The sequence below is a fragment of the Dermacentor albipictus genome, chromosome 6 (assembly GCF_038994185.2).
Source record: "Dermacentor albipictus isolate Rhodes 1998 colony chromosome 6, USDA_Dalb.pri_finalv2, whole genome shotgun sequence".
NCBI classification, from domain to species: Eukaryota; Metazoa; Arthropoda; class Arachnida; order Ixodida; family Ixodidae; genus Dermacentor; species Dermacentor albipictus.
The window spans coordinates 55,817,906-55,845,862 of record NC_091826.1 but is presented as its reverse complement, the minus strand read 5'-3'; the positions used below and the strand labels follow the sequence as shown (position 1 = coordinate 55,845,862).

Here is a 27,957-nt window from a genome sequence, read left to right as displayed (position 1 = left end):
CGCGTTTGAATGCTTCAGACGGAAGGATACGCTTAGTTGAGAGGCTCTTTATGGCGTTTTTGATTACTGAATTACACATTTGTCAAATTTACTATTTTTTTTTTACTTCGATATCTTCAAAATTTATTGAAACATACTGGCGGCGTAGACGAGAAGTGTAGTTGCTAGGCTTACTAGACATTACTATTCGTAAACATGGCTGCACAACGTACCAATGTTGTCCACTTTCGGTGCCTCAGTATATTCAGTTTAAAGAACTCTAGTACTGTTTTCTGATTATGGCGAACAGTGTTGTGAATTGGACGCTTCGTGCATTTTGTAATAACTTCCAATTAGCCTTTACAGTTTATAATGTCGGTGCACCCACAACATGGTCCCCACCACCTTTGAGTGTAAAATTTCTATCTTATTTGCTGCTCCAGGACAGCGAGGAAATTTTCTACGCGTTTCTGCAGAACGCGCATATAAATAGAAGAGGACCTAAGTTCAAAATGGGGGTCATTTATTGTTCCTAGGATACTCAGAAAACATGCATATAAGGTGTTCCATTAATTTCGGTCCCACAAACAGCTTCGCTGTAAAACGCGTAACGCTAAATTCTTAGGCTTTCTATTTTCTTTTTTCTTTTAAGTGCTGCAAATATCATCAAATTTGGCGCAATGCACGACACCTATTTGTCCACTCCAGTGTGCCTGTAGATAGCAGTTGCTAATGTTGAGCGGCAATCATAAAGCTCATTCACTGCACGGTGTAAAACAAACGCCCTAAAGCCGGTTGGTGCGCTGTGCCGGAAGTGCTTTCCAAACACAGTCGCTGCGTTAGCAGTTAAAGATTATCGAAACCCTTAACGACGCTAACTATAGGGAACACGCCGTTTCAAATCGCTCGCAACGAAGCCGGTAATTTACGATGGACGCTGAGTTCGCCGCGTCGTCGATCTACAACCGCGTTTACGCTGTGGCACGAACTACTTTGAGTTCGGCGTCCACTCACCAGAGGGCACGGCATTCCAGCAGGCAACAAACGACCAGACGATGCTAACACGGAAGACCAGTGAGTAGTCATCAATAATCCACTCAGTAACCGTAATGACACGTAATCCTGCACTCGGAGCTTTAACTTAGACTAACGTGCCTATGAAGCCCAGGGGTTATTGCGTTGCGCTGCGGAGCTGTAAGTCACGGGCTTCATCCCGGCCGTGGTACCCGCATTGCGATGGGGGCTAAATGCAAAAAAAAACACACACACAAAGGAAAACAAAGCGCTCGTGAACTTCGCTGTATAAGCACACTTTAGAGAACCCAAGTGTGGTGAATACTATATCGTAATCTAGCGCAACGGCGTTACTCGTAATCTGGTCCTGGTTTCAGTGTGCGCAAAGACCGGAATATAATTACGATCTGAAGCGCCTACTACGGTGACAATTCGGGCTTGTTGGCAGTCCGCTATGGGCAGTACGAGAGACGTAGCACGTTGGGCGAGGACGGCAAAAAAGAAGCGAGAAGATGCTTCTCGGCGCTGACTCGTGAGTGTTTATATTCTCAACAGTTTAATGTTAATAAAGTGTGGTTAGTTAGCACCAAGAGTTTCTCGAACCTGTTTAATTTTTGTTCTCCTGCTGCACAACTGCTTCAAGTTCCGAACCTCCTTTGATCCCTCGAGGGGGGTGGGGGGCACGGCGCTGAAAGTCAGCTACAGAATAAACTGCACTTCAACAACGCTCCTCGATGATCCTGCAACGACAGGCTGCTTGAGAAACAAACCCTCATTCCAGCGCATTCGAGTTGTCAATGAGAGTGGCTGTTACAAAACGTTTCGGTAAGGAATCGCCATAGAGCTTTACTGAAGCGCAGTGACCCGTGGAATCGAGCGACTGCGATGTTATCCACGTTTTTATTTATTAGAATTCAAGGCGGATAGTCGACCAGAAGGCCGGTATAATATAAAGTTTCCTTCTGCTTGAGTTCAGTCCTTTTTTACGGTATCTTAGAATGGTCGCTGCGATCCTCCGAATCGGAGTGGGCGGAGCAGGATATATCGCGCGCCATCGTAACAGCCGATGGCTTTTCAGAACAGTGAGAGGGAAGAAAGTGAAAGCTGAGGGGAGCTTCCGGTAATGCGGCCAGCACCGCCGGTGGTGACAATTTTCTCCGACGATAATTGTCCTTGCTGAGAGGGGAGTGAGAGTCCCCCTTCACCAGCGAAACCAGGGAAAGGTGGGGGGGGGTGGCGCGGCCGGAAAGCGACCAGGTTTCTCAGTTGCTCCGACGGCAATACCGGGAGCGCCAGTCGGTGCTCTGATCCGGAGTTGGGCGAGCGGAAAGGACCATCCAAGTGTAACCGGATTGCCTCCCTCCGACGATTCGAACAAGATCGGTCTTTTGGAAGCTCATTATAGCTCTGAAAAACAGTGAGAGCGGGGTTGGTTTTTTTTTTTGTGTGTGTGTGTGGGGGGGGGGGGGTGGTTGCGCACGCGAGCGCGTGTATGTGCCTGTTCCTTTTGTGCGCGCACATGTTTTTACTCACAGTCAACTCGTTGTCGTTTATTTTTTTTTTCGTGTTTCACCACAGTCAGCGCCTTCGTACCTGAGTCTACGTCCGCATTCTATGTACCCGAACATATCCACAATAAACATTAGTTAGTGGTGATGAGAGGAGGTTTGGTGGAAGGAAAGTTTAGGGAGACCGTGTGCACAGGCAACGGAGGCGTAAAAAAAAAAAAAACTTCCCATTAGTGGTACCGAAACATTTATGAAAGAGGTAGGTAGGAGATTAGGAATAATGTGAATAATAGCTTGGTGGTGCAACCCACCACCCGATTCGAAGAGGACGCTCAATAGCATCCATCCATCTATCCGTCCATCCTACATCTCGGCTCCTTCCCGTCGAAGCTGCCCAGTTGTGCGTGCGTGGTGCACCCACAAAATTCGTCAATGCAAGACAGTGCCGCTCACTTGTAGTCGAGGCCGACCCCGTGCTCGGACTCGTTCTGCTTGGCTGCTTTCGCCAGGAAGGTGTCGAACGCCGCTTCGTAGTCTCCGCCTTTAGTAATCAGGAAGGTGTGATTCCCCTCCAGCGCCTGGAAGAAGTTGATGTCGCACAGGCCGTCCTCGGGGAACGTGAGGTTTGGGCTGAGCGGGGCCTCGAATGAGCAGAGCAGCGGTTTCTTCCACAGCGGAGTCATTGTAGCTGCGATATATTGTGGATGACCAAAATCGTGTTATTAATAATCACTTTCGTTTGTGTGTGTGTATGTGTATGTGTGTTTGGCATTTTTTTTCAGCATTGTAGTTTCTATTATCAAGACATCGTGGTATTGTCATATTGAAGCTTAATCCGACATACCTCGAACGCCATCCCACAATATGGACGGTACATCGCCCCGAAGAGTACATTGCTGATTAAATCGCAATGTTTTTTGAAGTAGTAATACACCCATTATTTATTTAGCAATTAGTTTCCTCGTCTACCTGTAGCGATGAAATGAAATATTTTCACTGTGTCATTTCACCTATCGGCTAGCATAGAGGTGGCGGCAACAGCGTGTAGTGTTGTCAATTCATTTTTCATTTTCGCCATCATAAGCTTCCCGCTGCAGAATGTAAAGAATGCAACCTGAGTGTACACAAAATCACAAACCGTAACGAAAAGCTCTATATGTTCCTAAAACATATCGGTGTTACTTCATTTCCGTTGCAGCAAACTGCCTGCGTGGGCTTTAGAATGAGCCTCATACGTACATTCACAATAAGGTGATTGAGTTCACGAAACTGGTGTCTACCGGCGTGTGACAGCTTTAGTATAGCGCGTGTGACAGCTTTAGCATTGGGTATTTCAAACATCAGTTGCGGTTGCCGCCGAGTGTGTCACTGCGGCTGAAGGGCAATACGTTCAACGAGGCAAGTATAACTAGTTTTGCATGCTTCATGTTTTACAGAGTAAAACATGCGATCAGTAAAAGCGAACAACGAGGTGCATAACACTAATTTATTCTTGCTGATTTGCGTCAAAAAAAGCACTGAGACGTTTGGTCGCTCTGGCGCAGCACGTTTACATAGAAGCAAAACCGTTGAATTTGAGGAAGCTGAAATGTTCAGCATGGAAATTAGTGTCGAAGCGAGGCCTTGTGCAACGATGATTTCTCTACTGAACTTGGCACACTGCCCGGTAACGATGGCGAATTCTCAGTCAAGTAAACAGTGTGTGCACACGAAAACGCGTTTCTTCAATCTCAAAGCTTTCAAGTCTAGCGTGCGGCGTGTGTATTCTATCGCTTTGTCAATATTTAATAGCGGGACCAATTTACGTAGAGAGGGAGTGGTGCCAGAAGACCAATGTTTGTTTGACGTAGACTTCATCAACTTGACTAGTCGCCTGCTTGTTGAACGAATTCACCTTCGTGCTCAACCTATTGCAAAGTCGGGGAAAATGATAACTGTTTCTTTAAAGAGCCAAGCGTTTTACACGCTGTTGGTCAGTGGTTCCGCTGAACGTCACACAGCATTGTATGCCCGCGGTAATTGCGAGAACCACAATCAATGGATGAATATTAGGCACGCATCGACAACCGTTCACTCTTAGTTGTCTCTGACGTTTAGCCTTCTTTCAGTTACATGGTAAAATTACTCGACGTGCCGGGAAACGAGTGCCATACAGGCTTTTGTTATTTTTTTTTGGATAGAGAGAGATAGCCAACTGTAAATACAGCTGTGATAACCACTTCGGATATTTTAATTTTTTTTTATGCCGTCTCACTTTTTAACATCTTTTTCTTCCTCTTCTTCTTGAGTTACTACTCCTCCTTTTGTTCCCTTTCCCCGACACTGAGTAGGAGGTTAAAGCACTGTTGTTTATACTAGCTTTCAGCTTTTTTTCTTATAATAAATCCCTCCCCCCCCCCCCACTCTCTCTCTTCGAAGAGCTCATTTCAAGATGGGTGCTAGGAGTATCAAGTTGTCTGCGGCACAAGCCAAAGCGTTCACTGCTGATTTACGATGCGGAGCAGCGTGAACTTCCACTATTCGGGACCCTCGAACATAATCGGGCTCGTTTAACCAGCGTCTGTGTGAGCCTCAAGATTTGTTTCAGGCATTTAGGGGAGCTGCACCTCGGGAACTCTCATCTAAATACATGGGATCGGAGAAACCGTTTTGCTCGGCATACACCGCCCGAAACTTCATTGCGTTTCTTGCATTTAAAAGACAAAGCTAAATTGAGAACTATTGACTGTAGCAAGGCTTTCTTCAGTTAGAACAGCAACGGTTTTACTAAAATTGTTGAAAAATGTAAACAGTGTAAATAAAGCAAGTAAGATATGCTTGCAGCTGCCTACCTCAGTAGTAATCACCAGTGTCACAATTCTGTCAAATTTACTGATTAAGGCATCAGTAGCGGACTGAATTGACGCATTATATGTACTGCTTCTAGGTATGCGGCTAATTCGTGACAAAGGTTCTCGCAAAAGCATCCTAAGCATTACGAAAACTTGACTTAAGCTTCATAAACGCATACAACAAATTTTTGTCCGCTTCAGACGTTTTAACAGATGCAGTTTCACAAAACTGCGACATCTGTCTCGGTTCGCAATTCATGACTTTTAAACTTCGTGCTTCAAGTTTTCCTTTAAACTTACCAACATCCGGCAGTTTTCGCAGACATTATGAAATCCCAAATCAAAATTCTCCCATCTCATAGGTTAGTACACTTTCTCTGTAACTGCTTATGTAATGCAACAAATTACTTTCATATCCGTCTAGCGCTTGTCTCACGAAAGCAGTGTTGCGTTTCACACGTACATGAATATGAAAATCGCAGCTGACGCCGAGCTGAAACTTTCATTCAGCTCGGCGTTTAACTGGGAAAGCAGATTGCGCACTCTCGCTGTACAACAAACAACGAGGCTTTTGCGTTCTCTTTGTGCAACTGGATTGCGAGTCATCGCAGCTTTCGTGATTACAGCACGTTAGCATCGTATGCGCAAATGCGCGCGTGCCTATCTCGGTACGCGACACGTCGAAATCTACTTGCGATTCGCGGAGGTGACCTTTCGGTTCGTCAAACAAAACCAAAGCGACAGCGTCTGCCCTATTAAAGCGGCCTGCTGCCTGTCAGAGCAACGGTGCATGGATTAATGTCACATGGGGATAAATGTAAGCAGTGCTAGACTCCTGTACGAGCAGGAAAGTAGTAGAACTTGTCTCGGGTACTTGTATAAAAGAAGCAGCATTAAAAGCCACCGGATCCACGCAAGCTTTGCTGACTGTGTGCAGAGCGAATAAGTTCTTACGTAACGCCTCTCCTAACTTTTGCGCAGTGTTTCACAACGCCTTAGAATACGCTGCATACCTGTTCCCGTCATTACCGCTCTGTCGTCCTGCTTCTCACGACCAAAATATTTTTTCTGCACTTTTGAAACAGCCTAAATCAAGAGTTCCGAGAAGCTTTGAAACTTGGAAGCGAGAAACTTGGAAAGCAATTTTGCTAGGAGCGCTCGCCTGTTATCTAATATCCTCAGATCCTCTGCCTTCCAGCGAGTATATTAGAGTGGCATTCACTATGCGGCATTAGTTAGGCGCCCGCGCTGAACCTCAATATCGCCTAACGAAACTAGGTTTTTCGCTAGAGATAAGAACCGGACGGCAGCGGATCACTGGCTTATATATGCTGTCGGGTGTCGCGGTTATTTGAATTTCCAGAGCTGGCCAGATCTACAGAACATTCGGGGAAAAAAGGAAAGCAACAGTAAAAACAAAACGAGAAAGAAAGCATAATGGGCCAGGCAAAAAGAGAGGCCCGTATGCGATAGTCCTACAGGGCCCTTTGTTAAAACCAGACCGCGTTCAGAGCACCGCGATAGAGAAACAGCGAGACAGTGCGAAGCCGAGCGCGAATATACTGAACGCTCCAATTTGTCCAACTTACTTGTGGTTGTCGTAGGTGCTGAAAATTATGAAATTTTACGAAGCTGTTGTGTGGTTACCAAGTAGAAATATGAAGCAATATAAGGAACTATGAAATAAGAGGAAATGTGAGTAGAATTATGAGAAGAAATCTCATGATATATTTACTTTCTTAACGAGACCTTTCATGGAATTTTGAATTCTCGTTTGAACGTACTGGACATTTGTTTACACTGCGCAAAATAAACAGAAAAAAAGTGAGCTACTGAAGTTTGCAGGCAAGAATGCAAATTTATATTATTTTCCTGATTGCTTTTTTTCAACATTTCCATCGTTTGGATAGCTGGAAGTCATGGATAAGTTCCCGCTGTCAGCGGCGGTGAACGATATAACCATGAACATGTTAATATTTTTTTTATTTGTGCGCTAATCAGACTATTAGAGTATAACAAATTAGAAATTTATTGTCATTTTACGATGACAAACCGCATGCGAACACTACAAACTCGCACTCGCTTCTCCGCAAAAAATATTGAAACACCATCTTGTTATATTTTTTATGCACATTGTTAACTTTTGGCAAAATCCTACAGAGAAGAGAAAAGCAATGCTCACTAGTTGTCTTTGTATTTGTGGTCGTTGCTGAGAAAACGAAAAAAAAAAAGATTTGTTTCGACGGTACAACTCCGCGATGCATGTCTCACTTTACGAAATTTGGTCTTTCTTGAAAGTTCTTTTTACACACACCTACCCTTCTCGAAGTCTTTCATGCTTACTGCGAGGAGCGTTGACTACAAAATTTGAAAGCGAACTGCATTTACATTTACGTTCTTCACAAAAAACCGGCTGCCTGCTCCTAGATCTAGTACTGCCTGAAGTTTTTAGTTTGAAGTACCTTCCACATCCGCCGCCAAATTCGTGAGAGGAGCTGGCTAATTCTCCCACGGCAATGTTTATTAAACCACACAAATACCTAAGAATCTCTAAAGGGGGATAGCCATCGCTGTAGCTCTATTTGCACAGCATCACATGCGTCATGCGAAGGTAATGAGTAGAACACCAACCGAAGAAAAAATTGCTTTCCTTCCACGTTCGCTTTCTCTCTTTGATGACTACAGAGGTGCCGATCTGAAATTTCAGATACGGGCGGAATAGTCCTTGCCAATTGTATTTAATTTGAGAATTCTCTATTCAATATTGTCGAATAGAGGAAATTAAAATAATTATAGGAGCGTCAACGAAGGGGATCTATGCGAATGAAGACCGCTCCAAATCGGTTCTATTTTAGAATATCCGTAGCGTTTCGCACAGGCACACCAGTTTCTAAGCAAACGCTTAGGGCAACTTGACATCTGTTCAATGAGGTTTTGTCGTTCAAGAATTCAACGCTTTTACGAATCCCGTATACGAGCTTCTCTCGTATCTTGTAGGACAACTTATTTGGCGAGACTCGCCACTTTTGCATCCTTCTAAGACAATGCGCAGAGTTGTATCGTACCTTTTCAAACAGTACAGCACTCAGGTGCCTCGGGTCAGGTATTTTCAATACTTGTTCCATTGCTGCAATAAGTATGGTGCGCTAGACGACTGAAAGCAGCTTTTTCTTCCCTCATACGCAAGCTTCTCAGTTGAATTAAATTCAAATGCTGAGGATTTACGAGCAAGTACAATGATTTCGTTATCAAGCACGCCGTTAAGGGGAAGAGGGTTGCTCTCGAAAAATTCTTGCTGGCTTTTTCTTTTTTTTTCCACACTCCCAATACACAGCACACCAGCTTTCTTTTTCCTCCCTTTTTTTGCATAGCGCTCCCATCGGAATGTGACCACCATGGCCGGTATCAAACGTGCTACATCGAGCTCAGTAGCACCATTCCATGGTCACTGAACTAGCGCGGTGGGTCAAGTCCTGAGTTAGGGAGGCGTGCAGTTGTGATGGACATTGCACGAATGCGTGAATTCACGTAAATAGCAGCTCTCTGCTTTTTGTTTTTGCCACACCAAGTACGCGCAGCCTTTATTTTTCACCTAGTGCCAAAAATAAGAAAATACATTACATTCGACATTCACCGGTCGTGTATCTCGAATATTGATTCAAAATTACTGGTGGGGTGTATAAATCTTGTCGCAACTTCAAACTCTTTTCTTAAATATTTCGAAATTGCAATTTAGAAACCGATTAATAGTGCCTCACTGTTCCTGGGATTCGTTCTCGGTTGGCTTGATAAGGATGTTACGACGAATGCGGCCACTCCCCTCCATTGATTGATGTCGATCACTGCACGTCCTCGTGGCAAACACAGATTATTTGTAATCTGTTTTATTGTATATTATTTATATTAGAGCAATAATGTGTCCTGTCCCGTTTCATTACATTACCCTCTCTTCCCGATCAATAATAACATATCCTGACTACAGCCGAGCTGACGAGACTAGCATACTCGACACACTATCTGAAGAGCTATCAATGTTCCGTCGAAACTCAGATGACACTAATACCGATATGGAAATTCTATGGCGTAGGTTTAAAAATATTCTATAACATTGCATTACTAATTTCGTTCCTACTAAGACTAATATAACGCGACAGAATAATCGATTACTCGAACTGTAATTCCCGCCACACGGAAGGTCCGGCGACTGAAAAAAACGCAAAGACGCCACTCATCAGAAGGAAGTCATAGAATTAGCATTAGCCTCTAACGATTTAAAATCTAACATCAAAAGAGCTAAAACTTTCTATTTTTCAACTACGCTAATAAATGTCCTAAAAGATTCTCTCCAAAAGTTCTGGCGTTACTTAAATCTTAAAGCACATAATGCAGTCATTCGTCCTCGGAGGAAAATTAAAATACTGCAACCACACTGAATATCTACTTTTGTTCCATTTTCACTACAGACGATGGAAATGCACCTCGCAATAGCCCCTGCACCGGCAAGCAACTAGGGCCCCTTACTGTGACCGAAGCTGGAGTCTTGAACCTACTACTAAATTTAGACACTAAAGAAGGACCGGGGCCTGATAACATTTCTAACACATTCCTGCGCAGGTATGCTGAGTGGATTGCGAAGTTTTTAGTAATACTATTTAACGAATCCCTGTCATCCTGCAGCCTTCCTAAATAATGGAAAACAGCTAAAATAACACGAATACATAAATCATGAAGCAAATCAGATCCTTCAAACTTCAGACCAATCTCACTAACCAGCACAGTACGCAAGCTACTTGAGCACATCATCTCAAAGCACATAACAACCTATCTAGAAGATAACCAAATTCTAACTCCTTTCCAGCATGGCTTTCGAAAGGGACTTTCTACCGTTAATCAACTAATTGAACTCTTGCATGACGTAACCACCTCTATTGATCACCAGAAACAAATTGACCTTATTTTCCTAGATTTTTCGAAAGCCTTCGACCATGTGTCACATCCAAAACGTATTAGGAAGCTTGAACTAACTTTAGGAACTGGCCCAATTTTATACTGGGTTACTGATTACCTCACTAACCGTACTCAGTTTGTCGAAAGTAACAACGACAAATCCGTAACAGTTGATGTCGCATCAGGTGTACCACAAGGAAGCGTCTTAGCCCCAGTGTTGTTCCTAATTTTTATAAACGACCTTCCTGCTAACATCTTTAACAACATTAGACTTCTTGCCCATGACTGTGTGCTATATCAGGAAATTAACTCTGTCGTCGACCATATAGCTTTAAATAACGCCATAGCAGCAGTAACCAAATGGTGTGAAGATTGGAAGATGACTATTAACGTTGATAAATCTGTTGTATTATCTGTAACTAGGAAGAAACAAAGATCACTCTTTCAGTACACACTAAACAGCACTCCTCTCGCTTCGGTCTGTGAATACAAATACTTAGGAATATTACTAACCTCTGACCTCAGATGGGATGCTCAGGTTAACAAAGTCACGGCAACCGCACTAAAACAGTTATTTTTCATTAATAGATGCCTCAGACTAGCGCACTATCTGATATAAAGTTACTAGCATATAAAACGTTTGTCAGACCGGCACTAGAGAATGAAATGTAGTAGTAAATGTAGAATGGCATGCAGTGCAGTGTGCGGAGGCAGCGCTTCGTATTGCGTCGATATTTTCGCCAGCGAGTCCTTTTCAAGCTTCAAATCTGTTTTGTTGAGCTATGATGTGAAACCTCGAGGTGTTTTAAGTACAAATTTTGTGCTTGCCTGTACAGAGCAAGCATGAAATTCAATCGTCTTCGGAATGCATTAGAAGGCGAGTCGCCGGTAATTCGCCAACTGCGTATACCTTGTCTGGTGCATATTTACACCCGAAATCATAAAGCTTGCGGACCGTAAAAGAGAATATTTCGGCAGCGTCAGCATGCAAACAGCAGTCTGCATTTCCAGCCCGTACGGGTTGAAAATGCAGACACGGTGCACTTCGGTAACCCTGAACAATGCGATGTTCAAGGTTCCCTGCACACTCGGCGGGAGAAATTCGACTTTTTTCACGGAACGCAGGCCCCGTAACCTTTCGACGCCGACTGTACGCTTCTCAGCAGTGCAGCAAGAGGTACAGCGGATGGTCGCTTACCCATCGCTGCGGCCTTCTTCTTCTTCGTCTTCTTCTGTGCCTCTTGGAACGCATGTAGCACGCTGCGTTTAGCGCGCGTCGGTTGCGCCACCAGCGGCAGACAGCGTAAGTGATTTGATTTTACGGCCCTCTGATAACGGTGCGTACCTAATCGAGGGGACCGACCAAGAATCTGAAGGCATTAGGAAAAAGCCATAGATGCTGTCCAAAAAGAGAAGGAAACTGTCGAGGAAGGTATCTACGAGGGTGCGAAAAATGGCGAGAGAGAAAGGGGTGGGAAAGAGAGGATACGCAGGGACGCTAACACTATTTTGTCCAGTTCCCTACTTTACCAAAAAAAAAGTTGAAAATAACATAACGAAAGAAACACTTAGCGAGAGAAGCTCTTTGAATGAATTTGTCAACGGTAGAGAATACGTTCCCATGAGAGTGGAGGGTTCCAGCGGTTGAATATGATGAAGGGAAAAGTTTGTCTACGCCGAGAAAACGGTTTGGAAAAATTATATATTGTTTATTCCCGTTTTTACTGCTGCTGCTCACCTGACCTGCTATGGCTAATACCCACCACAATAGATAGCCCATGAAACGGGTGCATAATCTAACGAGTTTAATGATATAGAGTCAGAAGAATAGATATTATATAATGGAAGATAGCTATGAGGTGAACTGAAGTAACCGTTTGCATGTCCACAGAAAGCGATAACGTAAAAAAAAAATAAGCAAGATGTGTAGAAGATATGTGGGGACTCAAGCATGGAAAAAGAAAATTGTGTTTAACACCAGTAGGACACGAAAAATAATAATAGCTGTCACATCATAGGATGTAGCCAAATTCCCACTATGATGATATCGGCCAAAAGTAAAAAACTTACAAGAAGGGTCTGCGAGAGTCTTGAAAAATAATGCAAGCTTAACAAAATGATAGACGAAAACGTTCATCTCAAAAATTTGAGAAGAATGTTTTTAAAGATGAATGTAGCTGAATGTTATCACCAAAAGAATGCGGCATAAAATGAAGTAAAAGAGATAAAGGTAAATAATCTGAACAAACAAGTTTAACGATCACGTGCGCCTGCATAACGGACCTTTTCTATCGTTTAGCAGCCATTACAACAAAGCGATCGAAGCACCATTAATCTTGTTTCTCTTAGGTTCCAGATTAAGTCTTAAACTTTTGCAGATATTTTGCCCTCACAGAAATGGAACAGTGCTTAACAATATGTCGCAGAATAGAAGCAGCACCGTTTTATATGTGAGATTTCTTATTTTTTATTTTTAAATACACATCACAATAAATATGTAGAATTGTGTTTTAGTCAAATAGCCACGGTTATCTGTGATGGTGATCCAGCAGCATCAAAAGAATATCCCTAACATCGTTTCACAGCCCTTTACCTGAAACCATGTTTACGTTGAAGGAATATCACTCCGCATAATCAAACACGGTTCCAGGTAAAAGGGCGCTGAAGAAAAAGATATCTTCTCGATAAAATAAAAGTAAGTTCATACCGACCTTCTGGACCTGACCCACTTGGGGAACTTTTGACTAGAGCGTCTCTGTATTTTGTGGCACACTTTAAGGTCGGATACATCGAAATCGTAATGTAGTGAAAGCAGATCTCATACCTCCCTTGCCAACGAACCCACAACCTTCGCAACAAACAAAGGTTGTGGGTTCGGTTCCCACCTGCGGCAAGTTGTTTTTTCATCCACTTTAATTTCCATTTATTTATCGTTTCTTAATTTCATTTACTAAGCACAAGTAATTTCCCCTATGTTGCCCTTGGTGTCAGTGTTGTTGGCTTCTTATGAAATGACTAATAAAAGTCGGGCCCCTCGGTTAACCCCCTTTCTACTTTGCCAACGTTGTGGCTTGTCGCCGGCTAAAGGACATTTAAGTATTTTAGCCGTTAAATACAAAATAGGGACATTTTACGTCAGCCAGCCATCAATCGTCGCCTTCCGAAGCAACAAAAACGGATGACCCTGCTGAACCATCCTGTGCTTTTTTTTTATTGATATGATATAAGGAATTTTCAATGCGCCATCGCGAAATCAGATTTGTTAGTGGGCCATAATTTTTTGCTTCTGCTTGCTACATATACGTATGTTCCGTCTCATATAAAGCCTTCGTAGTTGAAATTCACCGCTTCTCTTGATGTTTTTCTCCGCTCCATGTTTCTGTTCTCGCACTGCTTTCTTCACAACGGGCATCACGACGCATGTGACCGAAAAGTCATTCCTCCTGGTTAAATAGAGACGGGAATTATCGCTTCAAACAAAGAAAAATGCAAAACGTGCACGAGACAGGAAATACGCACAGAACATTAGCACCACTTGCCGTCGCAAATGAAAAATTTGTTATGGGGAAGTGTGACATCTATGAAGAATTAAATCTACAGCGTTCAGTGAATGAAACGCGATACTCGGAGCGCATGAGTAGTGACACTTTTCGCGCCACCAGTAGGCTGTGAGGCAGCCGAATTGGTGCATTTTGGTACCAAATTAAAGTTAGAGACTCTGAGATGCATTGTGACTGCATTCGGCCTTTCAGCGATCTCTCATCACGATCATCCATCAGTGTCGCATACAGAGCCAGTCCACAGGTGGTCTGAGTAAGGCGTTTCAATTTCTAAGCACTGTAAGTTTCCTGTGTTGGCCTGCGACAATGCAGGCCTCGGCGACAACGCAGAAATTCGTGGGCATATAATAACCCTATGATTCTGGGTCGTACTCCTAAACCAACGTCTTGTCACTAGTAGCAATCTGACAAAGCAACCCTGGTTTAATTTCAAAGCGTGCGATGATATGCAAGCACATGTGCATGTGTGGCTTCTTCTGATCAGAATTCAGCGCCATGCATGCACATTATTTTCGCATGTCCAAATCTTCAGCGATTACCTCCCAAACAATGTCCTTCGGAATGCCCAACTGGCTGGTAATCATTCGAAAAGTCAACCAATGACCGCTACACAACGTTTCTCTCCTACGCTCCACGTTAACCTTATTCTTGCTTGTGGAAGGCCTCCCGCTTCTTGGGTCATCTTGCACTTCCTGGCGCCCCTCTTTGATTGATTGATTGATTGATTGATTGATTGATTGATTGATTGAAAACATTATTATTCCACCAAGCTGGGGTTCCCGCCTCTTAACCTACACGTAGGTAGGAAGGGAGGACAAAGCAGAGCCCGCGCGTTGAGGATGGCTAGTCTTCACGGCCTCAACGGCCAGGCGGATTGCTCGACGCTGGTCGTCTTCAGACTCGCTCTGGAGCAAGGCCTCCCAGGCTTCTCTATTGTCAGTGTTTTCCTTCGCACCTGGGAAGCCAACACACCCCCAGGTTATATGGTCTAGCGTACCTTTTTGCTTACAAATTTTGCAGATCTACTTAACACTGACGAGGGACTGTAGCAACGCCCCTCTTTGAGCCTTTTGCCCCACTCAAACACACGCGTGTGTGACGTGGTCTCATCCCCATACACTTGCAGAAGCATTTGGAGTGCATCTAACGGAGTTTTCAATAACAGAATAAAAAATTTGAGGCTCGTTCATTGGCTCATTCCCATGGTTCATTCCTCAGTTATCACAGCTGAGCGGCCTGACATTGCCAATGACAATGCAGGAAAGAAGAAACGTATGATTAAAAAATGTTTTTGTTTGCATAAAGCTGAGAATGCAGTTATATACTACCAGGACATCATACTGAATAAGGAATAAGCTTATCCCTAATTCACCCTTTCGCCTACACAGCAGACCCAGTTCCTTTACTTTCCAGACAGACCTGTATGTATATACTCACGGACAAATTTCTGTGGCTATGAAGGGGAAGCTACGGAGGCAAAGCGCCCACGAGTGAGAGCGCTTCTGAAAAGTCACTTGTCCCTTGCCTTCCATTTGCACTGGTTAACTCCGAGGGAGATGGTCTGACACCAGGAACGTACATGTATTCACACTTCCCTTCAGCGTTAGTTTCACGTAGCATGGCTGGTTGTCTGCGGTGGGAAATGGATGAGCAACAGAAGCGTAGGCGTGTGATGGAATGTACACGTCGCCGTGCATTGCGGAAGGAGCAACCAAATTTAGAGAACGTTGTACACAACAATCTATTACCGTTTACCTCCAGAGAGCACCGGACAGAAGAAGGGATACAGTGGACGCCACTACTTTTTGTCGCGCTATTACATGTTTACCCACACACCCTTCGCATGTTGCCACAACATATTACAGCAAAATTAGCCCAATATGTCACTACGTTATTACGCAGATTGTGCACTTTTTTATTTTCCGGAAAACCATGTCTGTTTTTGTTTTTTTAGAAGTTACCGAACACGGTCTTGCACGACAAGTACTTGTAGCAAGCACATGACACTTTACTTCCACTGAGGACTCCTACAGGCTTTCATTCTTCTTTTATCAGTGGGCCCGCTGCACACATTAAGAATATTCATTTGACGACGATAACTAATGAGTGTTGCAATATTTCGATGGTACTTAGCAGCTTACGCATACGCTTACAAGAATACCACTAGTCTCCCTCTTATTTATCGCGTGAATGCTTTGTACCATTGTAAAAGGGCACAGAAGGTGAACAGGAAAACTTAGAGCTGTCCAAAGAGCTTTTCAGCGAAGGCTCGCTTCAATCGGGGGAGGTATTGCCATGGCGGATTTGTGCTGTCACGAGGATATTTTTAGATCCGTCCCGCCAGCATCTTTTCGCCAAAAAGAAAGCTCTTCAAGTCTTAATCCGCTTTTATTACACCTAATATGCGTATAAAACAAGAGCTGCTACTCAAAAACTCGTGCTTTGAACCTATATTTCACGAAAATTGAGACTACACTGTTTCCGACTCGCGAAAAAGACAACAGGTTGTCGCTAATCAGTTAATCTTACGCGGAACACTTCAGCACGTGCTCACCAGCGCCAGACACCACAAACCAAGCGACGCCATTTCTTCCTCGTTGAGGTGCTCGCCGTCATCGTCCTTCTCCTCGCCCTCCGATGACGACTCGGTGTCAGCCTCGCAGCCCGAGTCCACTTCTTCGTCAATCCCGGAGGCTCGGCGTTTTATGCGTTTGCGCCTGACATCACGCGCGATCCTGCTGAGCCTGCGTTTCCTTCTCGGGCGGAAGCCGCCCTCGACCTGTGAGGGGCTGTAGTTTAGCACCGTTGGCCACAGCCCGCCACCCAAGTCGATCTCCGGGCCCAGGTGGAAGAGCGCTTCGCCAGAGTTGTGGAATTCGTCCGTCATTCGATCGGCCGTGGGTGCGCCACGACCTATCGTTATCCATGATGTCGGCAGGCAAGATCCTCCAAGCTCTTGGGCCACCGCGACACCATCGTCAGGATCATTCGACCTCGAAACACCCTCCCCATCGTGCTCTGCACAGGCCACCTTGAAACAGGCGTCCTCGTAGGCCCGCGTTAAGGACAACACTTCCTCGGTGTTCTCTTCGACTTGAAGCACTGGTAGCTCTTCTGGATAATCCGAAATGCCATGAAAGTCCTCCAGGTAGACGACCTGGTCGGCGAGTTCGTCATCGAGTGCGTTACTGAGCGCAAGATCATCGTTAGGCGCTGCTTTGTCGTCTGTCCTGCTGCTTTCGTCGTCGCTGTGAGACGCCGATTTCGCGGCATCCGTCTGCTCGAATTGCAACGCAGAAGGTACCATCTTCTTCCGATCTCGATGCGGTATTAAGGAAATGCGAACCAGGAGCTATCTTCCTCCTGTGTCTGTTCACAGCGGTCATGCCACGCGCGATTCACAGTGACGTTGCCGTTCTTGTGGCGGTGCTCAGCGTTTCCATCTTCTGACGTTTCTTCAACTGGGCCTTTGTGGTCTGCGCACGGGAACCCAAATGCATAACGAGCGAGCAAGTAGCCGCCGAAGACAAAAATATTAGATTACAGGAGGCATATTACAATCGCTTCAGAATACATAAAATATGAGGCAAGTACACAGTTTGAAATAATACGATCACGAATATAATTGCTCTGCTTACCTCAAGATCCCGTCTTCGTCTTCTTCTTCCTCGCGCTTCTTTTTAGCCCCTTCTATTTTCTTTAACCAAGGACTGAAGTTTTGCTCCCATACAGAGGAGAGGGACGACAAGGAAATTATCATCTGTCGCTATTACAGTGAAACTGTTGTTGTTGTCCAGATTGGCCGCGGCACATACCCACAGTGGGGGATTGGCCAAGAATCGGGTGGTTCAATTAGGTGCATAAAAATAATAATAATAACAAGGGAGTTAGCAATTTGAGCGTTGGAGTTTAAACGTAAACGTTTTGTGTTTGGAGAAAAAAGGAAATAATGAGATGAAAATGGGTATAAAATAATAATAACTAATAATAGATAAGAAATGAAAGAAAGCTATGGTTGTTTAAGCGTACCATGTGTCGTCATTGTCGGAGTTCGCTAAAACTGTCATCATCAGCAATGGCTCGAGCGTCGTCGTCTTCTTCCACAGCTGGCTCGCTGGTACCAATCGGCGCTACGGCGTGAACGCGCTCGTGCCACTGCTGCGGCGTTCGTCACCATCGTCGTCTTCTTCCACAGCTGGCTCCGTTGCTGCTCGTCATTCCCGCGTAGATGGATAGAATAAACTTTAATGTCCAACAGAAAAGGTGATCTACCAACTCCCCGACACGCAGGTCAGGGGGCGAGTGCAACCGCCTCAGATGCAGGCTGGGAGGTCTTGGGTCCCAGCAGAATTTCACTTCTGACGTCGTAGTGGGGAAACTGCGCTTACAGGGGTATGATCCATTGCTTAAGAGGTTATGAGCCATTAATTGTCTTACGTGATGAATGGATTTAATTTTGAAACAGAAGGCTGTGATAGTGAAATGTAAACGCCGTCATCTGCGTCATCTGCCGTCAACTCAAAAGCAACCAACGCAAGATTCAACGTCTCTAGACAAAGCACTGCAAGCGGAGGAGGGACACCAAGCTGTGCAGATGCAAGAGACAACTCAAGTTCAAGCAGTAGAAGAGACATATTTACCACAGCATCTAAATCATTAGGCGCCGCGAAACGCTCATGCAACATCTCGTGCTTCTCAAAAAGCCGCAAACCGATTGATACATCAGGTGCAACACTGCGGAATTTATACGCACTAAGCTCGGTCACGAAAATTCCAAACTCCGCGCGTTCCTCGACGCTTCGCTGCGCTCCACCTGCGTTTGCTCGCGCGAGCAGGCACGTGAGGCTGCCACAACGGGTCGCAAACAACGTAAAGTTTCTAAATAAATGTCCTACAAGGAAATGTGGCGCTAGTGTCTACGGAGGTTCTACTGAGCTCAGAAACGAGCCCAGCTAACTCGGCTGTCCACCATGCCGGCCGGCAGGCGCATCCTCGAAGAGATCGGACTCGCACCCACCAAGAATTTGGCTGAAAACACCCAAATCCCCAGAGAAATAGGGCAGACGATCGTGGTCGCCTCTTTGCCCCGCAACGTTCACCCCGTTCACAACGCAGGTAGTCGCAAGGAAAGAGCATTGAATATACTGAAGCAAATAAACAAGGACAAGACCGAAGCAAGCTTGGTGGACGCAGTTGCATACCGAGACGGCAAGGCTTTCGCGGTTTCCGTAGTGGACATGTTGGGCAAAGTCATCAACTGTGCTTCCGTCCGGACGACGAACCCCGAGGTGGCCCAGCGAGTGGCCATTGCAATTGCCATGCAAGAAGGTCAGAGAGAAAAGGTGTATCGCGATTCGAAAGTGGCCGTCAGGGCATTCCAGAAAGGCCGGGCAGCCCGGCAGGTAATTCAGATTCTGAAAGGCGCCAAACACGGCGACACCTCCATACACTCCATCCTTTGGTTCCCTGCCCACGTCGGGGCGATTGAGGGGGTTGCTCTGAACCTCAACGAGTCTGCCCATGAGGCTGTGCGTTGCTTTACCGACCGCGCTGCCCTCGGATCGAGCGACTCTCTCCCCGGACACAGAGGCGCTCCTATCACGCACAATGAACTTACTTAATTATTTTACTTAGAGAGAAGGGTTTTCACGCCACCTCACTCCAAGCTAAGCAGGCCGCAGGCGGTCACGCTCAGACTCCTGCAAACTAACACCTACCCAAATCCGCCGCCCCTTGACAGTATATATCCGTACATTTACTCGAATTGTTCTTGCGTGGCCTGTGATGAGGCTGCTACTATGGTGAAGCCTGTGTTGAGGCTGGCGTTGGGCCCGAAGTTCACCAAGAAAGAGTGGGACACGCTCCTGCGAAGTCAAGTCCCGTCTTTGAAGACCAAATCCTGGCCCAACTCCTGCCCAAATCCGGCGCCCCTTAACAGCATATATCCCGAGATTTATCCGAACTGTTCCTTCGTGGCCTGTGGTGAGGTTGCTAATTAGCCTGATATGTTCTGGGAGTGCGGGTTGCTGGCCGCGAAGTTCACCTAGAAAGGGTGGGAAGCACTCCTGCGAAGTCCCGTCTTCGAGGACCAAATTCTGGCTCTCCGCCGTTACATCATCCTTGTTGAATTATTCTTGTGATTTCGTAAATTATTTTTTGTAGTCGACCGGACAAATCGAGCATGCGAGGTATTTTGTTACTCAGCCTCTCCGCAGTCGTAATTTTATAACATATCAGAAAAGGAACCATGTGCAAGATTACGGTGAAGTTAAGATTCGAATAGGAATTACATAGTCCCTCCTACTGGATTCAAATTCGATTCTGGAATTCACTATTCGAAGTTGTCAAATATCTGTTTCCTTCGAGTATATCAGGGTTAAGAAACCCTTATTGGATTCTAGAGGGAGACAGAATGCGCACTGATCCGAATGATTTTGCTGCAGGAGCGCTGCGATTGTTCAGCAGATGCACCAATTCCTGAACGAATGCAAGGGGCCAGATAACGTCCAGTGATTCGAAAAAGAACGACTCGCTTTTAGGCAGCCTGTATAGGTATTTGTTCCAAGTTGTATATGGCCAGTCCGCCTATGGTTGCAGTGATTTAAAACGACAGGCGGTAGTGTAGTTTTCACGCTTCTCAGTTTGAGCGAATACAACACTGTGCTCGTATCTGCTGGCGGGCTGTTTTCTTGTTTTGTTTAGGTCACTGACATGTAGCCTAGGTAACTTAAATGGCTTTTTTTTATTGAAATGAATATTAGGAGAGGTTGGCGCCTTTATGGTGGCACCGGCTACTCCTTGTCACTTGGCAAAGGAAACAAATTTGGGTAAAAAGGGAGAATAGCGACACGAAATATGGCACTCAGTAGAACACTGGATGAATAAAAAATATACAGTCCAACAGTACATGAGTCGCATAGTTCTGTGCATTACTTCAGTCCACGTACGCATATATAAAGTCAGATATTTAGAACAGCCATTACACACAACACATGTAATGCACTTCAAGTACAGAACAGAATTATACATATTGCATAAAAGTTGCGATCGCCACATAAACCAATTATGAATCACGAACAACGTTTATGTTACTCATTTAGCGCATTCGGATCATCTGATACCTAATATTTTCCCAAAATGTTGGTCTCCTCTAAAAACTTTTTCAGAGCAAGTAGCGCTCTTTTTTGAAGGCCCGCAGTTGGCCATGGGCCAAGTATTTTTTTTTTTGAGTGAATGGTCTGTCTAATATCAACAAATTTGCTTGCAGTACCCTTCTTTGTAGATTGTATTTAGTGCACTCGAGGAGAAGATGATGCACGTCTTCGTCTGCATGGCCACAAGAACACTGTGGACTAGAGACACGTTTTATCCTGTACAAGAAGTGTTTAGTGAATGCAGTACCAAGACGCAGGTGGTGTACCAATGTTTCAAATTTTCTGTTGTCTCTTGTATTTTCCGGCATTGTTAAGTTTATACATGGGTCTATAGAGTATAAGTCAGAGTTTTTTGTTTGCTGATCGAACAAGGTAGTTTTGCTGAGGCGACAAGAAATCTGTCTCAGGAGCAGACCGATTTCACTACGCAATAGAGGAAGATTGGTTGTCTCCGCGTTATTGTGCGCCCGATTCACAGCTGCGTCCGCTGCAGTATTTCCAGGAATATTGCAGTGCCCAGGTATCCACTGGAATGCAATTACATGGTTCATTGCGCTTGCTTTTGTAAGTTCTTTGAGTGTCTCATACAAAAGCAAAGTGTTCAAAGAATTTTTCTTATTGCTCTGTAGTAATGTGACAGCGGCTTGCGAATCGCTAAAGATAACCCATTTTTGCGAATGTTCTTTTGATGCTATGAAACGCAAAGCACACAGGATTGCAAACAGTTCTGCCACGGTGGAAGATGTCTCTCGGGATAATTTAAATGTTTGCTCTAGCGCTAAATGCGGAATGACGAATGCTGAAGTCGAGGAATTTTTATGACACGAACCATCTGTATAAACGTGTATGTACTGGGGATATAAGGAGTAAATTTGGAAGAGTGCCAGTTTTTGGGCGGCTACTATGAACATGTCTCTCTTAGATATAATCTCGTCAACCGATAATTCTATTTTAGGACATGTTAACATCCAGGGAGGGTAGCAAACATCGACTTTGCATAATTCAAATCTTGGTAATAATGCTTTGTGTTCTCGAACAACATCGTGAATTTTGCTTTTGTTTCTTTCGGTAAGCGCGAGGTTTAATGGATGACTCTCGTGCTGGGTTAAGATGCGATAAATATGTCGGCATGTTTCAACCGTTCGTATGACTGGAAATGGTGGGTGACAAGCTTCAGCAATTACTAAAGAACTCGAGGTAGCCTGCGGAACCCCAAGACACACTCGCAGCCCTCTTGCCAGTAAACGTTGAAGACGTTCCTCAGAAGATTGCGATAAACCATGGAGAATAGGTGCCGAGTAAGCAATTTATTTGTTTTATGAGTGCGTTATGAACTTGTAGTAGCGAAGAGACTGATCCCCCCCACGTTGTACCTGCGAGTCGCCGAAGTAGGTTTATTACTGCATTGGTCTGCTTTTCAATTGCGCGGATGTGTGAAGCCCATGTTAGCTGGCGGTCAAGAAAAATTCCAAGAAATTTATGCTCTTTCACAAACATCAAAGTTTGCTGATTAAGCGTAAGTTGGAAATTATTCAGCTGTCGTCTAGTAAAAGGAAGTACGGCTGTCTTTGCTTAAATGGCTTCCTTATGATTAGGATACTCTCCAGTTGTCCGGACGTATAATTGCGAAAGAGGGTTATATGCACGTACGTAAAAATGTAAGCCTGATTAATTTTTTTTAACCAAAGTGACTCCTCACAAACCTCACAATCCGTCTTGCTCTGTAAAAAGAAAAATGCTTGTATTCGATATGACTCGGAAGTTTCCCTATTCGAACACCCCTGCTTAAAATTTATTGATGAATAATGTCTAGTCGTTGCGGAATTCTTGGGTTAGGCATTGATTAAGACACGCCATGAAAGCGTTACAACATTTTTTTTTCCTTTCATTCATTTCCTCATTCCATTTCAGTATTTTGTTTATATATCTTTTTCCCGAGCACTGGTTTCTACCGCTCCTTCTATTATCTCTTTCACAGACAGGATAGCCAACGACAACTAGCGGAGCAGCTGTGCACGCCACTGACACGCAGACTGACACACGGCGGTTGACATGTGACTGACAGATGGCCATGTAACCGGCCGTGTGCACAGCACTGCTTTATTTTCAATTCTACACCCTCGCCATCAACGCACCTTCACTCGTTGCTGCACCTATCCGCCTTACCCCCTCTCTTCTTAATAAGAACCTTACCTATATGTACTGTGCCGAGGAAAGCATATGTCGCCTTGAAAACGACACGTCCACTTGTCGAAACGTTGGCTCCCGCTTTCACCTTGTTCTCTGTTTTACTCAATATAAGAAATCGTTTATCTGGAAGCTTTCTCAAGAGTTTCTTAATGTTCCTTAAATACTGGTAATGTTAGCAGCTGCGGACTTTGTTGCGGGTGATGTGGCCTTTATGCCCAGAGGATGCAGGGCCCCCAAACTATCGTGTGGTTACGTGAGTCAACTTAAATGAACCCTTACCACACCACTAACGCAGATTGGCTATTTTCATACTCCTAAGTCAGGTTATCACTTCGCGGTCCTCGAAATACAAGTAAATTTAGTTGCCTTTTCTATTTTCATTAGTTAACTATTGCGTATATCCTGATGATTTTTTTTGCTATTATTGACATTATGAGTTCTAATTTAAGACTGTGGCATAGTTTTCTCCTATTTGTAAGTGCAAGGCTTATTTTTTTTATGTGAACCGAAAAAATTGAAAATTTCCTTGCATGGCCTTGCAGAGGGCTTCCTATATAATGCTTCGCGCATTACGAGGGAAACCTCAGTCTGGAATCAGCGTTTCAACAAGGGTATCTGTTTTTGTAACGGCAAGTTGCCCTTTGTGAATTGTTGGCCTGAAAAACGTTTTCCATACTCTAACTGCAAGCTCACGATACTGCAACTGCACAGCTATGCAATTACTCTCCCTCCGCAGGCGACCGCGGGCAGTCCACGGCCAGACGGCTCCTGGACCGTGTGCAAGAGCATGCTCCATCGCCATTGCGAGGCTTCTCTTCACGGATATGAACATCCATATATAAACACACTGTGCGCTAAATGCACATCAAAACGAAGACGGACAAAAAGCAGAGTGCTACTACGAGCTAGTTGGGAGTAGCACTCTACTACCACTTAGTAGTAGTTAGTGGTAGTAGCGCTCTGTTGTTTTAAGCCCTCAGATCTCTATGCCCTCAGCAGACCTTTTGTAACTGCGGCCAGTTACAACAGAATGGTTTTCAATGCCGATGTTTCAACTCATTTCATGCGCACGGTGAAGACGAAGTTCAGTTTGCACGTAGCAGGACAGCAAAGCCCGATGTATCTTCCGAAAGATGCTGAGGAAGACTGCCTGTGAATACGTGAGATTCACAAGTGTCACTGCTTTTAGGGCACCCTTTTAGGTTTTGTACATGCAGCACCATTGTTCGTGTTTCCCAGGCCTACTAAACCCCTATAGTATATAGTTTTGAGGGAAAGCGGTGATAAGCTGACAAGGTAGTCCAGCTGTATTTTTTTTTTTCATCCACCCCTGGTGTTACGAAGTTTCTAAACCATTTAAGCTATTTCTATTAAAACACAATGCGAGTGGACCTATACCTGTACTTTATCTTCTAGACATCCTCATATCTGCGGCATTGGAAAGTCAATGGTTCTGCGTGGTACCGTAGTACAAACCTGGTACGGGGGGAACAATCGCGAGTTAACAGGGTATAGTAAATAAATGAGTAAATTTTTGTTTAGAGAGGAATGACTCCGTAGCCGATTCTGGGGTGCCAACAACTGAAATAGGTGTAGAAAACAAAGGCAGGACCCATGACAAAAGAAACACAGTAACATGGAAGCCATACCGAGCGATAAATGATAACTCGGGGAAGGAAGAGCTCACATAAGACGTTTCTTGTGAATTTTTTTAATCTCGCCTGTAAAGCGTGCTTTGCCTGTACAGCTAGCGTGTACACGGAAGAAGCAAACCTGAAAACAACAACCAACAGGGAATGATCACCATAAATTGTAATTTCGAATTGCGTCTGAATTCACAATGCCCATTAATATGAAAGCCCGAGTCAACAAGACAAAGGCGTGAACGAGTTCGGCGGAAAGGAAAAAGAAAGAATGAGAATAAAGAGCTGTACACTTCACTCGTCAACAAAAGCTGTCATGGCGACTGAGCTCTGCAGAGGTAGGACGCCGTGGGTATCTCGGCGAGCAGCCAGCAAAGCACGGCCCCTTAATTAAAGAACTGCCCGGCGAAAACCAAAGCGGTGCGGAAGCGATCTGATGGCGCTTTGTCAAAGCACAATTCTTGTCAGATAGTTCTTATTTATTTGTTTATTTATTTATTTTTCGCTGCACTGTGGCTACATTGAGAGAAGGAAATACCGATATGTGGCTGTAATAATTGTTTGCTCTTTCATTTCTGCATTTCATTCTTTGTTCAGCCGCATCTACTTCTATTTCCTTCTAGTAATCATCATCCGCTTCTTCTTCGTTTTGGTCCCCTTTCCGCTTACCCCGACGCTAAGTAGCAGGCTAGAACATCGCACAATTTATTCTGCCCTCTCGCTCATTTTCCTCTGAGTAAATCTATATATATCTCTCTGGAGAAACTGAAGCAAAGCGTCCCTTTCTTGAACAATGCGTCAAGACTTCAATAACAGCTCGTCAGTATGAGACACCCTTCGGGATTTCGGCTGCCAGCCCGTAGATATTCCGGTGGGACTTGCAGTTTAACTTGATATATTTTACATCCTCACAACATGTGTTGAACGGTGACTCTAGCTGGCTTGCATACCTTGCGTATATAGATCTCGTATGCATCAGAGTAGAAAGTTTTTATATGTAGCGCTTGTGTGTACGTGTCTCCGTTCTTGTGGTCGCCTGTTTGCGTTGTCACCCGTATGTTTTAAGATGAACCAACTCGCCAAAAACAGAAGTATTGGACAATTTTTTTAGTTGCACGGGACTCGTATAGGTTTCTATTTGTGATCGCCTCCAAGTAACGGACTCAGCTCTGTTCCCTTTAGTGTGAGGCGGTGGTAATACCTTCCATTTTGATAGAATTTGGTAACATCGCCAAATCTTGTTAATCTGTCTTTTTCTCTGCAGATCTCCTCCTCCGCGTTGTCCTGACCGATGGAAGTCACCCTTTGCTCAGCTCGGCGAGTAAGACGTCGAGCTTCGCCGAGCGCTAAGTCGTTGAGGTTGCCTGCGGGAATACCTGGAGTCGTATGCGCTGGGAGCCAGAGAAATTGCCTGCCCTTCTTCTCTGCGCTAGAGAATTTCGCTTCGTTGACTCTGATGATATGCCACGCCTAAGGAGAGATGCTACCATTTGCATAATTTCTAATGGCCACCTGATAATCGCTAATGATGTATTGAGCATTCTTTGAGATCAATGCTAGTGTAATGGCTACCTCCTCTGTTCTCTCGGAATGTTTGGTATTAACTGACACGCTTGTAAAAGGTTTTTGGGTGTGATCTACGACTACTGCCACGTAGCTGTTTCTGCGTGCGTATAAAGCCGCGTCTACGAAGGTTGTTTACCGTCTGACCCATAGCTTCGGATGATTTTCTCTGCTCTATTCCTGCGTCTGCCCTCGCTGTAACCTGGATGCATGTTCTTGGGTATATTTGGTATCACGAGCATGTCACAGATTTCTCTCGTTATCACCCTCTTTTTCCCGTATCGATTGTGGTAATTCATACCTAGCTTGCGTAATATATGCCGCCCCGTTTTAGATTGCGCTATTCGTCCTGCCTGAGGTGCTTCTTGCGCATCTATGAGTTCGTGCAGTGTCTTGTGGAGTACTAACTTTAGTAAGAGATCCACGCTCGCACTCATAGGAATCCCTAGTGCTAGTATGTGCGCCTTTTTGATCACGTTGCTAATTTTGCTTTTCTCAGCCGCAAGCAAATTGTGGAAGGCTGCTCTGTATGTGATCGGACTGATTACGAAGGATTGTATCAACCGTATGATAATGTCTTCCTTCATACAATGGTGCTTGTTAGTAATTCGTCTGATTAATCTAATGGTGCTTGTAACCTTTGTGCCTAACTTCATTATGGTTTCCACGCTTGTATCTTTGTTCTCCATTACTAGACTCAGTACCTTGAGGTAGTTGACTATTTCGATACTGCCGCCATTTTTGGTGTGTTGCTTGATTTCACCCATGAGCCTCGTTTCTGAGCATTCTTTGGGAGGCCTTGTCCTAAGTGCGGGCAGTGTTAGAGTTTATTGCAGTCTGGAGTCATTGTTCCATTGATCCATAGCTGCCATCACAGACTCAGATAGTAATATCGTCCGCGTAGATTGTGTGATTCAGGGACCTTATGTGATTTATTTTTCAGGAAGTCCCATCAATACGAGACTAAACAGCATCGGGGAGAGGACAGCGCCTTGCGGCATGCCACCCCCCCCCCCCCATGTCTATCTCAGGCGACGTGAGCACTCCGGCGGAGATCACTGCGTTCTTATCTGACAGCAAGCTCTTGATGTAGTTATACGTCCGTTGCCCTAGTCCTATTCGTTCGATGTATTCCAATGTGGTTACATAGTTCGCATTATCGAAATCCCTTTTAAGATCAAAACCCAAAATGGCCTTTATGTACGCGTTTTATACTCGATCACCTGATGCTTAATTTGAAGCATCGCATCCTGTGTCGAAATGTTTTTGCGAAATCCCATCACTTTATCTGCGTATATGTTATTATTCTCTAAGAAGTTAGCTACTCTGTTTAAAATTACAAGTTCCATTAATTTTCCGACGCAGGATTTTAAGGAGATCAGTCTGAGGTCGTCGATCTCAAGCTTCTAACCAGGTTTTGGAATAATCGTTATCGTCACTTTCTTCCATTGAGCTGATACTTCACCCTTTATCCAACACTCGTTTATGTATTCCGTTAGTTTGGCGATCGATTCATGATCGAGGTTCCTGTGAGTCTTGTTGGTTGTACCGCCCGGGCCTGGGGCTGA

The 27,957-nt window shown here is 44.6% G+C and overlaps 2 protein-coding genes across 6 annotated transcripts in view; both read right to left on the bottom strand.

Annotated features, from left to right (window-relative positions):
- Positions 1–11,565, bottom strand: part of LOC135907828 (uncharacterized) — a 30,749-nt gene extending 19,184 nt beyond the window's left edge. The window contains exons 1-4 of one of the 4 annotated variants that reach the window (XM_065439584.1): positions 11,478–11,526; positions 7,515–7,541; positions 6,922–6,939; positions 2,955–3,189 (exon numbers count right to left, since the gene is read on the bottom strand). In XM_065439584.1, the coding sequence (XP_065295656.1) occupies positions 2,955–3,189; positions 6,922–6,939; positions 7,515–7,541; positions 11,478–11,481 (284 nt within the window). In that variant the 5' untranslated portion in view covers positions 11,482–11,526. Of the gene's footprint in view, positions 1–2,954; positions 3,190–6,921; positions 6,965–7,514; positions 7,543–11,477 lie in introns of those variants that run through there. The other 3 variants (XR_010566130.1, XM_065439585.1, XM_065439587.1) reach the window with 3 other exon arrangements.
- A 1,971-nt stretch (positions 11,566–13,536) lies between these two features.
- On the bottom strand, positions 13,537–17,624 carry LOC135907827 (uncharacterized). 2 transcript variants are annotated; one of them, XM_065439583.1, is made up of 3 exons: positions 17,478–17,621; positions 16,394–17,315; positions 13,537–13,722 (listed from the first exon to the last, which is right to left on the bottom strand). In XM_065439583.1, the coding sequence occupies exons 2-3, from the start codon at positions 17,144–17,146 to the stop codon at positions 13,714–13,716; spliced, it is 762 nt and encodes a 253-aa protein (XP_065295655.1). In that variant the 5' UTR covers positions 17,147–17,315; positions 17,478–17,621; the 3' UTR covers positions 13,537–13,713. The 2 variants fall into 2 exon arrangements, with proteins under 2 accessions (XP_065295655.1, XP_065295654.1); XM_065439582.1 differs by lacking the exon at positions 13,537–13,722 and adding an exon at positions 14,585–14,794 and having other exon boundaries at positions 17,478–17,624.
- Between the last annotated feature and the right edge of the window lie 10,333 nt (positions 17,625–27,957).

What these genes read in the sequence shown, in the direction of transcription:
- LOC135907827 (XM_065439582.1), bottom strand. Translation starts at nt 17,146, where the DNA reads ATGGTACCTTCTGCGTTGCAATTCGAGCAGACGGATGCCGCGAAATCG. An exon ending in GTTTGTGGTGTCTGGCGCTG is followed by an intron (nt 14,795 to 16,393) that starts GTGAGCACGTGC and finishes TTGGCTTCCCAG; the next exon opens with GTGCGAAGGAAAACACTGAC.